We start from the raw sequence: 13,926 nt of genomic DNA, 5'->3' as shown, positions 1-13,926 counted from the left end.
TGAATTTATTAGAATGAAAACTTTTAACAAGCAGCATGCTGCATTGGAATTTGTTTATTGCTCTCTCTTTTATACTTCTAATTTGCATCTGCTATAGAAATCTAAAATCCAGATCATCCCCAGAATATGTTCGCCCACAGAGAACTCCCAAACCAGATAAGGGGATTAATAATTGTACAGTCTAAGGAATGCAAATGTCTTAATGTTCTTGAAGATTATTGTGGATTTAGAAAAATAATCATAAATAGGACATATCTCTTGCTTTTTTGGTAGGGTTTTTTTACTTTGGTTGGTTGAGGTCTTTGGGTTTGTTTTTTTTAAGCTATAAATAAACAGATTTTTCTACTGTGGGACGTACTTCCAGTCTAAATTACAAGCTCTAAAGTCACTGAATCATTTTGTTCTGTTTCTAGAGTGGGTTGAATTTGTGTCTCTTTATGGCCACTAACCCAAACATTCATGATAAGCAAATCTTATGCCTGAACAAAGGGGCACGCGAAAGTCACTGTCAAAGACACTGTAAAAGATAAGAAGACAAAATTATACTTGCTAGGACCTACAAATCATAAAGAACCTGTAGTAATGGTGAAAAAGGAGAAAAGGCAAGAAGACGGCAGTGTGACATGTAGCTGAAGCTCACCAAACAGAGGGGATATCAGACTCATAGCAGAGACTGGGATCCCAAGTCTTCAGCCCACATGGCTGAGAGGCACAGCACCTCAGTTGCTGGGGATAGCAAGGGCCTTGTTCACATGGGAAGAGAGGACAGCGACCAAGAGAAACCTCCAGAGTGGTCAAAGCAAGGGCCTGCATTAAAGACCCTGGATCACACCACAAGAACACTGTCTTCTCTTTCCACCAGCCACAGAGAAGCTATAACAGTGCCAAAATGTCAGTAATGTCAATGACTCTTTTGCCAGTGTCTCCATTAGTCCAATGTTTGGTGCTCTGTCAGGCACATAAAGCAAAAGCAGCTTGGAGCCTTTTGCCTGCAGTTCAGGGGCGAGTGCATTTCCAAATGCACCCATCATTCTGGCCCCTGGCTTGGCTTTGGTTCCAATACCTGCAAAAGAAAATCTCCCTAAGTACTGCCAACTCTCTCTGCCCCTTGACAAATTTGAAAAAGCAGCTGTGGTACTGTGTTTGCATAAACTCATTTTGCCCCAGAGCAAGTTATTAGTACATACAACTATTAATTGTGCCAACAAGCATCCTGTTCCGGGGTAACTGTGTCAGAAAATCTGAATTATCACCAAGATCTAGGTGAAACATGCTTTCATGTTCATCTTAGATATGCTCTGATTAAAGGCTAGGGGTGCAAGTCAAACCAGTGTACAGCTGTGAAAAGGTTGGTACAAACCCGCATGAGTCACAATGGTCAAGGGGTCCATGTGCCCTTTCTAAACCAATCTAGTCATAACTATCTAGTGACTGGGCACAACTACTGCCCAACAAAAACAGTGGGTAGCAAGTGCTCTACTAAAGGTTTTGGAAAAGTTCAGAACAGATAGCTTGTCTGTCTGTAAAGAAATTTTACCTAGAAGTCAGGAATCTGTTGACTTGCTGCTCCTGAACTTCAAATGCGAGTGATGGTAAGGACAAGTGCCTGGCTTCAGAATAAGGCTCTGAACAGGTTTCTTAGTTAATGACAGGCATCTGCTTGTGCTCAGCCTCTTGAGTCCCAGCCTCTTCAGGCTTTCAGCAGTAATGGGAACAGAAAGTGGCCTGCTTCTTCAGAGTACAGGTTTATTACTAAAATAGTATGTCCACTGTTGAAGGAAGACAGACAAAATCTGCTCCCTCAGCACAATTTAGGCCTGACACAACTGGCTGTTCCTATTTAGGTCTGGGAGGGTTTTTTGGTATTTCTTTAACCTACTACCAAACCAGTATAATTTACTTAAAGGATCAATACTAATCTCCCCTGATCTTGAAGTAACATTTCAAAGAACTGCACTGTTTAAAAAAATTGTGAATCATTTGCTTGCTATATCAAAATATTAAAATTAAGTGGTTTTAATTACATGAACTATCAAAGGCCAACACCAGATTCTTGGGAATTCAGAGGACATTTTTAGAAGTAGCTTCAGCATGCAATGATATGAAAGACCAATGTAGTTAAACATCAGCCCTCAGCTGTAAGGATTTACCACAATTTTCAGGGTGGAGGAGAAGAAGGAAACCTTGGAGGCAGTTTGTACCTCACCCCCACTGCTTCCCATCCTCCACCCCCAGAACCACATTCAGGTACTTATCACTTAAAATGGAAAAATTAAGCCACAAAACCTAAGAAGGTGGGGGCAAAACCACAAAACACAAGTGTGAGTGACAAATGATGGCAGTAAAAAGAAGAAGATTGACTTCATCTAGTTAATTATAGCTTGTCTCATGTTACTGGGCCCATGTTCTGGGGGTGTGCTGCTGAATTGTTCTGTTGAGGTGGGCAGTCTTAGTATTTCCCTTTTAATGATGCTGCCAGATGATTAACCCAAAAACCTCTTTATGAATGGGAAAAGAGACAGGCAGGCAGCAGCAGCAGCACAGCTATCCCCAGGGGGCAGGTTTGCCCAAAGAGGATCTTTTCCTGGGTATCAAGCTCAGTGACCCATTCAAGCAACAAGAGGACCAGCTGCAGTGTATGTCTGAAGTAGAGCATTATGCTCTCTGTTCAGGATACACATGAAAATCCTTTACAGCAGAGCTGAAGAAAGAAATGAAGCAAACCAGGGACTCTTCCAAAAATAAAATTTCATCTATTGTAGAGAAGAGCACTGTCATGAGTAATGGAGTCTGTTGTTTCACACCCTTTCCTAAAACCAGCAATTCCTTAAGAAACATTTTGGGGTTTCTTTTTCTCCTCTGAGTTCCTACCCCAGCTCCATCAGCAGTTGCCTTTTCTAGTTAGGGAGGAGAGCTGACAAGTCCTTCATTTCCCACATGGTCCTTCTTAAAAATAGGCATCTTGAGATTTTCTGAAATCCAGAGCCTAAGGAAGACTCCCTAAGAGTCTCAATGTACTAAAAAGAGAGCATTCCCAGAGGTGGAGGACTTCAAGATACGTGTCCATGCAGGCAAGGGAACTGGATGGGTTACTTTAAAGCAAGCCAAGACAAAGCAACATGTTAATGGGTTACATGGGGATCAGTGCTGGTGCATCAGGACGTGAAGGGAGGCTGTAGCCAGGTGGGGGTTGGCCTCTTCTCCCAGGCAACCAGCAACAGAACAAGGGGACACAGTCTCAAGTTGTGCCGGGGGAAGTATAGGCTGGATGTTAGGAGGAAGTTCTTCACAGAGAGAGTGATTGGCATTGGAATGGGCTGCCCAGGGAGGTGGTGGAGGCACCATCCCTGGAGGCGTTCAAGAAAAGACTGGATGAGGCACTTAGTGCCATGGTCTAGTTGACTGGATAGGGCTGGGGGATAGGTTGGACTGGATGATCTTGGAGGTCTCTTCCAACCTGGTTGATTCTATGATTCCAGCAAGGTCAAAGGATGTGACTTAGAGGAAGAAACTAAAACCTTATTTTGAGAGACATAAAGAATGGATGAAGAGGAAAAATCATTCTGAAGCCTCATTCAGACCTTTCACCTGCCAGACAGGCCAGCTTTGCCAAAAGGATGACCTGATTCCTTGCCTGCTGGCATACATGATGCCTTTTTCATTCTAACTGGGCAAAGCACAGGGTGGGGAGCAGTCATTTTTGTCTGATTCAGCTGTGACATGCATGCCAGCCAAGAGGCTCTTTGAGGGCCCCAGCAATGAGGCCAGCCAGGAGTGCAGTTCTGTTGTTGTAGCCGGAGGCCCACTTCCAATCCAATTACACACAACAGCTGTGCTAGCTCATCTTTTCCATCCCCTCTGCTTCTTCTACTATGTGATTCCAGGACAGGTTTTGTCATTACTGGGGGCAGTAAGTCAGGGTGCATGGCACCTACTCCGAGTGATCAAAGGAATAAGAGCATGAAGGTAGAAGCCAGAGAGAAAGTCATTTACCCTAGCATCTACTGGCTAAAATAGAGATCAGTCCATACTGTCTTGTCTTCCCTGTGGCAGAAACAGCATTCTGATACCGCATGTGGCATGTTCCTAGAAGTATTCACACATGGAGGACTACAAACATGGTAATGCTTGAAAATAAGCACTCAAAAAGAGTACTGAGTTCACAAAGAAGGCCACGTGCACAAAACAGCTGTGGGAACCTGAGGCTGATCCACAAGAAGATGTGTATCACTGCAAATGCACATGGATTGAGTAGGTGCACAAGTTGGGAAAAGAAGGGCTCTAAGGCATGAAATAGAATTTGTCAGCTTGAAAAAGACATTTCTGACAATAATATAATAGAAATAAAATCCCAAATAATACGAAGTGAACAAAGAACTTTTTTCCCCATTTGCCAAAACACAAGGAATAGAAGTCACTGAATGAAATTCTCAAGAAACATGTGTAAAAAGAAGTGAAATAAAATGCTTTCCACATTTGAATGACTAAACGATGGGACTTGCTTTCAAAGTGTACTGTGGACTTAAGAAAAATAAGTGGATTAAGAAAAACAAATACTGGACACATCCAGGAAAAAATAAAAAGTGAGTCAATGACTGTTAAATGCCATGGCCTGGATACAGTAGGGGACATAAAATACTTATAACACTGACAGCACCTACGTTAATAAGAAGACACTTCTGGGCTAGTGGAATTCTTGCTCTGACTCTAGTGACCACCACTGTCATACTGTTGCAAATAGGTATGGAAGTGTAAGTGGGGAAAGATTTTGCTGCAAAAGAATCTGATCTGGGGAGAGTGCATTGTTCAAAGGGCATGTAAGAATGAAAACAATGGCTGCACCCATGAAGAAGAAGATAAGCCTGTCCAAACTGGTTTCTACCACCTGTATAAGTGGCACTGAGCATGGGTAGATCCTTACTCTGACCTAGCAACTTCTCCAGACAGGAAACTTCAAATGGGCTGAAACAGGATTCACACATTTTCATGACCAAAAAACAAAGATCAGTTTCAAGGAAGGAGAAGCCAGTACAAAGGTACTGCTAAAATTACCCTGTGGCGTGGAGGTAGGGAGACAGACTAAAGCAGTAGCCCTGTGAGGAAGAAACATTGAAAGATGGAGCTTGAAAGATTAAAAGCTTGGACCAAAAATGTGGTAGTACATTTGTTTCGTCAAGGACATCTGTATCCTTGGGAAGGAGCTGTTTGGGAAAACAAGGACAATTTTTTTCCTCAGGTTGTGTCCATTCAATATGTGCAAACCCTAGTCACAAGAAAAAATCATGACATCAAAATGCTCAGAACTTCATCTCTTAGCCTTCTCCCCATGAAGATGTGAAAATCTCTCCCACAAAGGGGATAAGTCTGGCATGAATACTAAAAACTCTTAATCTTCATAACTGTCAATCCAAGATCTCTGTGTCTTCTGAAAGTGAGGTGAGGCTGTAGCTATAACCCCAGAGGGAGAAGTGAAGTGCTGAGTTATTTCTCCTCTACTCAACAAAATAAGTCAGTGAACCAGCAGAGTACAAACAGCAACAGTCCCAACTCCAGGGCTCTAAATACTTGATTTTGCTGCTTACAATGCAGTGCTATTTTGTGACTGGGGCCATAACATTTGCAGAGCAGCTGGACTAATACCTGAAGAACTCCTTTCATTTGTGAAATAAGTCAGATAGGATCTTCAGCTGGCTCTTGATAGCAGTCCCTGCAGCTGGTGTAACCCTTCTACACAAGCAGAAACCTCACATCCTGGGAAAGCTCACAGTATACATTTCTGTTTATTCTGAACAAGATTCTTTGCACCTTGAACAAACTGCTCCTAGCAGAGCTCTGCAGTCCTCACTGCTGCCAGTCCCAGCCTATTCACAACTACCTTCTCTTACTGGGGGCATAGTTCTAGCCAGTCTATTCAACATTAAAAAATATTCAGGTAATCAACAGGCTCTTCACATCCCTAAATTGTCTTGCAAACAGTGGATGGCTGAAGCAACCACTCTGACAGGGAGCCAGGGCTCTGCCCTCACAATACAGATAGCTAAATGCCCAAATAGGAAGAAAGCCTCTGCACAGCTGGACGGAGGGGATGTGCACACCCAAACCCACCTGGTGGTCCATGTCACTGCCAATCACACAGCAATGCCAGCATCCTCCTCAGTGGAAGCTGAGCGAGGGATTAGACTGCCTAGTAAACAACTGCAAAGCCCAATAATGAGCTGTGAGTAATTGTAAGATGGAAAACATAGGTGAGTGCAAGACCACATGGAAAAGAGCATTCACATGTGACTAGAAATCCAGATGAGAAAGCATACAGCAGTCCTAAAAACAAGAACAGGTATATGATCAATGGGAGAATAAAAAAAATGCACATCCCAGCATATACATTACAAGAGTGTAAGAATGCAGTGGGGCAGAAGAGTCCCTACAGAAAGCAGAAAGATGGATTGCTCCAGGTTGTTTGTGTAACAGCAACATCATCTTGTCCTGGTTCTGCCATCTCTGTTTGGACTCCTACTAGTGATGCCATTGCTCCCCACCATGCTCTGCAGGCCTGGGATATGCTAATGATGTTGTTCAAGGTAACATGAAATCCAGTGACCATAAAATTGGGGTCCATGAAATTATAGAGTTTTCAATATATGGTGAAACCAGGAGAGACATAAACAAAACCTCCACACTGGACTTCCAAGGGACAGACTCCAACTTATTTAAGGAACTAACTCAGAAAGTTCCTTGGGAAACAGCCCTTAAAAACAAAGGGGTCCAGAAAGGTTGGACCTGCTTCAAGGAAGAATCCCTGAAGGTGCAGGAACAGGATGTGCCATGGTGCTGGAAGATGAGCCAATGAGGGAGGCAGCCAGACTGGATGGGCAAGGAGCTGCTAAAGGAATTAAAGAAAAAAAAAAGAGGGTGTATCACCTTTGGAAAAAAGGGGAGGTATCCCGGGAAGAGTTCAAGGATGTTGCTAGGTTTAGTAGGAAAAAAGTTAGAGAGGCAAAAGCCCATTTAGAACTTAGGCTGCCACTGCAGTTAAGGAGAATTAAAAACCTTTCTGTAAGTATATTAACAGCAAAAGAAGGGGCAGGGACAACCTCCACTGCTTATTAGACGCAGAGGGGAATACAGCAATAAAGGATCAGGAAAAGGCAGAAGTACTTAACACCTTTGCCTCAATCTTTAATAGTGGGACAGGCTGTCTCCAGGACAACTAGCCTTCTGAGCTGGTAGATGGGTCAAGAACTGGCTGGAGGGATGGGCCCAGAGAGTGGTGGTGAATGGTGCCACACCCAATTGGCAGCCAGTCACTAGTGGTGTGTCCCAGGGATCAGTGCTGAGCCCAATCCTGTTCAATATCTTTATTAATGATCTGGAGCAGGGGATTGAGTCCAGCATCAGTAAGTTTGCAGATGACACCAAGCTAGGAGCAGCTGTTGATCTGTTGGAAGGTAGGAGAGCCCTGCAGAGGGACCTGGACAGGCTGGATGGGTGGGCAGAGGCCAATGGGATGAGACTGAACAAGGCCAAGTGCAGGGTTCTGCACTTTGGCCACAACAACCCCAAGCAGCACCACAGGCTGGGGACTGAGCAGCTGAAACGCAGCCAGGCAGAAAGGGACCTGGGTGTGCTGGTAAATTGTAGCTGAAGATGAGCCAGCAGTGTACCCAGGTGGCCAGGAGAGCCAATGGCATCCTGGCCTGCATCAGGAACAGTGTGGCCAGTAGGACAAGGGAGGTTATTCTTCCCCTGTACTCAGCACTGGTCAGGCCACACCTTGAGCACTGTGTCCAGTTCTGGGCCCCTCAGTTCAAGAGAGATGTTGAGGTGCTGGAAGGTGTCCAGAGAAGGGCGACAAAGCTGGTGAGGGGCCTGGAACACAAACCCTGCGAGGAGAGGCTGAGGGAGCTGGGGGTGTGCAGCCTGGAGAAGAGGAGGCTCAGGGGTGACCTCATTGCTGTCTACAACTACCTAAAGAGGCTGTAGCCAGGTGGGGGTTGGTCTCTTCTCCCAGGCAACCAGCAACAGAACAAGGGGACACAGTCTCAAGTTGTGCTGGGGTAGGTCTAGGCTGGATGTTAGGAGGAAGTTCTTCCCAGAGAGAGTGATTGGCATTGGAATGGGCTGCCCAGGGAGGTGGTGGAGCCACCATCTCTGGAGATGTTAATGCATAATATCATGAGTCCCACTGGTAGAGCACAGCAAGGCCATGCTCTCTCAGTTCTATGATCAGCTTCAGAACACTGTGGAGAGACTTAGGACCCTGAATCCTTGGTGCACGTCCTGTCACATCCTGACATGATGAGAGGAGACAAGAGCTCCTGGACATCTAAGATTGGGTCAGAGTAGACACATGTTCAGACCCACGGGTCACTGAAAAGATTCAACTTTATGGTTGACAAAGCCTTTCTCTCCAAGGCACACCAGGCAGCATTTCCCATTTGGCCCCTTCCATCATCACTGTTGCCAGTTGAGATATGCACAGGATGCAAAAAGGTGGCTGACGAGGGAATCTAAAAAGCCAAATACGCAGGGAAATTACCCAAGCAGCCAGCCCTCAATGTGTCTCTCTGAACTGTTTCACAAAATCTGATTATCCAAGTGTAGAAAAGAAGCAAATTGGATGGAGAACTCATTCCACATCTAGGTCAAATTTACCAGAAGTTATGCAGAAAGCTGAGAAGGAAAAGAATCTTAACTCTCCCACCATCCCACTCCAGCCAGAGCAATGCCAGCTGCTTCTCTAGACTCTCATTTCCATTTCATATAATGATAAACCAGGTGGAGCTGCCTGAGCGTGAGGTAAAAATTAGTTTCCTAAGCTTCAGTGGCAACAGGATGTGGACTACAGCATAAGGCAGTCTAGTTTGATTAACCCTTATGGCTGCAGCCATGGGACTCAGACCCCTTTGGAAATGAGAGAGTAATCTGGGGAGGGAGGTATGGAGTTCTTCAGGATAAAATACTTCTTTGTGGGAGAACTGCCCAAACAAACAAGCACATAAAATACACAATCTTTTTTTCCTTTTACATGGATCACCTGTGCCCTGTCAGGAATTTAATGTTGTAATGCCTAAATAAGATTAGACATTCACATGCAGCAAGAAAGACACTCACTGAGTTTTAAAACCTAAACTTAAACAACAACCAAAATAAAACCCCTTGGATAGTGGGAATGAAACACAACAGGTTATCAGTGGGACTAGCAAAAGGATTTGACTCCAATAGAAGGACTACACACAGACTACACACAGACATATCAAAAATAAATTACATATGATGCACTGTTCAATGCCAAACAATCAGGTAGACGTTTTAAATGTAGTTTTCATTCCAAAACATCCCTTTAACTGACCAATGCAATGTAATTTCTGAAGAGGGAAGTTTGTAACCTTTGCTGCTATGCAGCCCTCCTTTTAGCAAAGACTTTGCTATCTGGCAAATCTGATGATTTGCTCTGTATGCTCTCAGGAAGCAGGGTGAGGTTTCTGCCCCTAGTAACTGTCCATCCCCATTCCTTAAAGAGCAACCTTTCAGCTCAGTAAAAGCAACACTTACCTGGAATATGATTGACATCTGTCGAGGTGTTTTCATGGCAAGCAGAAGGGAGAACAGGAAAAGATAGAGAGAGAGAGAGAAAGAGAAGAGAAAAAAGCCATTAGAGATGCACACAGCAACTCAGCATCCTTGCATGGAAATCAATTTCATGCAAACCCAGAAATAATTAGGTTTGTTTGAAGGCCACCCATCTGCAGCCAAGAACCCAGCCATGCAAGGGAGGAGGCACTGTCTCCCTCTCCACTGTGCATGTAAAAGCGAATCCACCATCATATCTGTCCGGAGAGAGTTCCTGGAATCAGATAGAACCAAGCCATGTCAGTACCTGTAAGAATATCAGTGCAAATACTCTACTATTTTTCACACACAAATGCAAAAGAAAGAAACAAAAACCAACCTGCCTGCAGTAGGTTTCTATTGCACATAAATTCAAGCAAGTTTTCAGAAAATAGGAAAGGAACCTGCTCCCCTTTCATGAGGGGCTATGTGAATTTATGACCAGGTGAAAAGACACTCAACATAGATCCAAAGTGTAGAAGAGAGCCCATTCTTTTTCGTTCCTCCTGCCCATCATTCCTAAACCAACATCCTTCATTGCAGACAGCAGCAGGGGTGGGGGAGGAGTGCCAGAGGCTTGCACATCCCACATGTTTTTTCACAAGATGCTGAATTCAAACCAAATGGCATTTGGTATTTTTTTCTCTTTGTGGCATAAGACTGCTTTTCAGATAAATCCTAGAATAAGCTACTCTTTTAAAAAAGGGAAGAGCAAGCCCATGTTAAGTGATAGTATCAGCCACAGATGAGGTCTATCTTTGAATGTAGCATCTGGTTTGGGCAGAGAATGCACTTTTAGAAAACACATCTCAATTTTTTTTAGCATCCAAGGTTTAGTTGTGCTCTGAATAGTTGCATTTATCATAACACCATGATGGAGGAACCCTTAAATCACAGAATTAATCAGGTTGGAAAAGACCTCCAAGATCATTGAGTCCAGCCTATCGCCTAACCCTTCTAATTAACTAAACCATGGCACTAAGTGCCTCATCCAGCCTCCCCTTAAACACCTCCAGGGATGGTGACTCCACCACCTCCCCAGGCAGCCCATTCCAATGCCAATCACTCTTTCTGTGAAGAACTTCTTCCTAACGTCCAGTCTAAATCTGCCCTGGCACAGTTTTAGACTGTATCCTCTTGCTCCTTCCAAAGGCAAAAAGAAAATGCTTGAGGAAATCATGGGACCAGATTCATAGGTAGCATTCTGCCTTGGAGGCTTTTACCTTGCCCAGGCATCCATTACAGGTATCATCTTTCCAATACGACTTCAAAACAGTACATTAACAATTCAGACTACTGCAGGTCCTGAACCATACCTGCTGCAAGCCTAGGAGCATGACATGCCAGATGCTTTGCTACACACCAACATCTAAGACTGTATTCTCACTCTCTAAATACCCCTTCCAGCTTCTATTAGCATTCCTCCTGCCTGTCCAAACCACCTGTGAAACTAGTGTCACTTGCCCTCCTGAGACACTTGCATTTCAGTGGTGATTCCTAAGCATATCACTTTATAACGGTTCCAGAATCATTTGAGGAAAAGTTCCCATGGTACCTCACACATATCAAGCCATCTTTGCCTAAGGAGCTAAATAACCCAAATAACACAACACACAAAGAAGGGAGGGAATACTGCATCAGCTTGTTTAATTTCCATAGCTTATACTACACATGTATGTCATGTATGCTAAGTATTATTTGTTGGCTCTTCTCATTTAACCCATAATTGTCTCTAAGAACTGCTCTCTCAGCATGCAAGTGTGGAAGGCCACAGCACTAAAAATTTACCTGAAAATAATTACATTTATGTAGGAAAAGAAAACAAGAGTCAGGCAGCAATGCATGCAACTGAGGGTGGGAGCTTAAAAAATATGAGAGCAAGGGCAGAGGGAAGGAGTTAGACCCTGAAACACCACTGCAGAATGTGAACATGATGCCAAAGAATTTATAAGCCCACAGCTAGGACCTGAGTTGAAGTGGCCAGCAGGACTAGAAAGGTGATTGTCTCACTGTGCTCGGCACCGGTGAGGGCACACAGCATTGCGGAATTATTGAGGCTGGAACAGACCTCTGAGATCATCAAGTCTAGCCTATGACCTAACACCACCATATTAACTAGACCGTGGCACTAAGTGCCACATCCAGGCTTTGCTTAAACACCTCCAGGGACAGTGTCTCCACCACCTCAGTAGGCAGTCCATTCCAGGGTCTAATTACTCTTTCTGCGAGGAAGTGCTTCCTGACATCCAACCTAAACCTCCCCTGGTGCAGCTTCAGGTTGTGCCCTCTCATCTTGTCACAAGTTGCCTGGGAGTACCTTGAGTACTGTGTTCAGTTTTGGGTGCTGCAGTAGGAAAGAGACATTAGGATGCTGGAGTGTGTGGAGAGAAGCCCGACACAGCAGGTGAAGAGTCTGGAGAGTAAGTCTTATCAGGAGCAGCTAAAGGGTCTGGATTTGTTTAGTGTGATTTCTGTGAAGTGTTGCTTGGGAAAATCAGTACAGTCAGAGATTATCAAACACTTCAAAAGAGGAAAAAAAGAGCACCATAAGATACAGCAAATGTTTCTGAGCCCATTCTAAGCACATACAAAGCTCTAGACCCATGTTGTCTTCCCAGTCTGACCTGACAAAGGAGTGGGCACAGCTACAGCCCAGGCTATCTTGGGGGTCCAAGAATAGCAGGCGGCTCCAGGAGGGAATATGTGGGATAGTCAGGGAATAAAAAGCATCAGCAAAGAGAAAGGGCAAAAGAAAGACTAAGCAAGGGTAAACACATTAAGCAACTAAAGGAATAGGCAGTGGGCTGTAACTGATACACTGCTTGAAACATTGTACACAAATTAAATGGGTCATGAAGCTGTTAAAAAGGAGGACAATAAAGTGGTATAAGCTACACAAGTATCTCTAAAATGCAGTTTCTCAATAAGAAGTAGTAGAGGATAGTCAGAAAGAGAATTTTTTTTTACCCTTTTTTTCCCCCCAGTGTCCCTAAGAGCAGGCATCCATCACCACTCCTGACTGGTTTTATTCTTTGCTGTCTTTTTGCTGTACCTTTTTTTTTTGGAAAGTCTCCACTCAAGACGATTTCTGTATACACTGTCTGCATCAGAAAAAGTCACTGTTTGCACCTCTGTGACACTTTTGCAATATATACCTGTGTGCCAGTCCAGGTCATTCGTGTTACTTTCCCATACCAAATACAAAGGGAGTTTCTTGTATTGCAGACACCCCCCCATGTGGTATCTGCTGGCAAATGCTGATTTTCGAATGGTGAAAGTACTCGGGTTCTATTATAAAACACACACGAGAAAGCACTGTTTTGTATGTGAAGAGAAAGTTGCCATCGGATGGTCTTCACAAAAGACCCTACAATAAACACCACTCTGGCATGCAACTGTGCAAGTCCTTCTAGGAAACCTCTTAACACCTCATGTACCACTCTGCTGTGGTGCACAGTTAAAACTGTGGTTACATACACTGACAAGAGACCCTTAATAAGAACCCTCTCATCTAGCTCCTTACAGTCGGTGGCTCCACAATGAGAAGAAAACGAATGCCTCAAGAGAAGCAGAAAATTAGGAGGGCAAATAGGCAGTGACCAGAGTCACTGGTGAGCTGAGCTGCCTCTCCTTCAGACTCTGCCATCTGAGATATTCTCTCAAACTCTTTTCACGGTTTCCCAGGTTTTTTTCAAACGGCCTGTTTAAAACATGTCCCTACTCTACTCCTCTTCCATCAGCACTACTTTCCTCCCCTTACAGGAACTTCTTAACCTGCCATAGGGACCTAGGAGGTAGAGTTTTCCCTGATTAAAGAGGAAGCATGCAGAACCCATTGGCTAAGAAAAAGGCCAGTGACCACGGGACTTAACTGCTGTGCAGATGGACATTTCCCCACTTCCTACAGCTCGGAGCAGTTCAAACACAGAAAAGTCTGCCTCTTAACAAAAGGCAAGTCAGAGTTCACTTTATCCTGTACACAGGAGTCCATTTATTGCTCTTTTGTAGAGGGCTAAGCAGCAAGCCGGTGCTGTTTGCTTTTCTTCTTTGATGCTAATAGCTGGGTTGAAAGAGGGATCAGCAGGGCTGTTGTCTTTGTCTGGTGCAGCCCCAGCCATCTGGGTGGGGTGGGCGGGGAAGGATGGTGATGAAGGGGAGCAGGAGGGATAAAGCAAGTGTTATTATAGTTCAGATCATTCCTGTGCCTGTAGAGGAAATATCTGCGGCGTTTTTAACTCTAAGTTTTTTAACAAGAAGTTTAGCAATAAGGGAAGCTGTCATGATAGTGCACATCTCTCTATAGCTGGAAGACAAGGA

General features: G+C 44.2%; 1 protein-coding gene across 29 annotated transcripts in view; it reads right to left on the bottom strand.

The window, feature by feature from the left end:
• The window catches only part of NRXN3 (neurexin 3), a 1,092,565-nt gene that overhangs the window by 967,623 nt on the left and 111,016 nt on the right, over nt 1–13,926 (bottom strand). For all 29 annotated transcript variants that reach the window (XM_064150720.1, XM_064150904.1, XM_064150893.1 and 26 more), the window contains exon 3: nt 9,553–9,570. In XM_064150720.1, the coding sequence (XP_064006790.1) occupies nt 9,553–9,570 (18 nt within the window). The remainder of the gene's footprint in view (nt 1–9,552; nt 9,571–13,926) is intronic.

Source organism: Pogoniulus pusillus, chromosome 1, assembly GCF_015220805.1.
Source record: "Pogoniulus pusillus isolate bPogPus1 chromosome 1, bPogPus1.pri, whole genome shotgun sequence".
Classification (NCBI taxonomy): Eukaryota; Metazoa; Chordata; class Aves; order Piciformes; family Lybiidae; genus Pogoniulus; species Pogoniulus pusillus.
The sequence above is the reverse complement of the archived record's forward strand: the minus strand, read 5'-3'. Positions and strand labels throughout refer to the sequence as shown.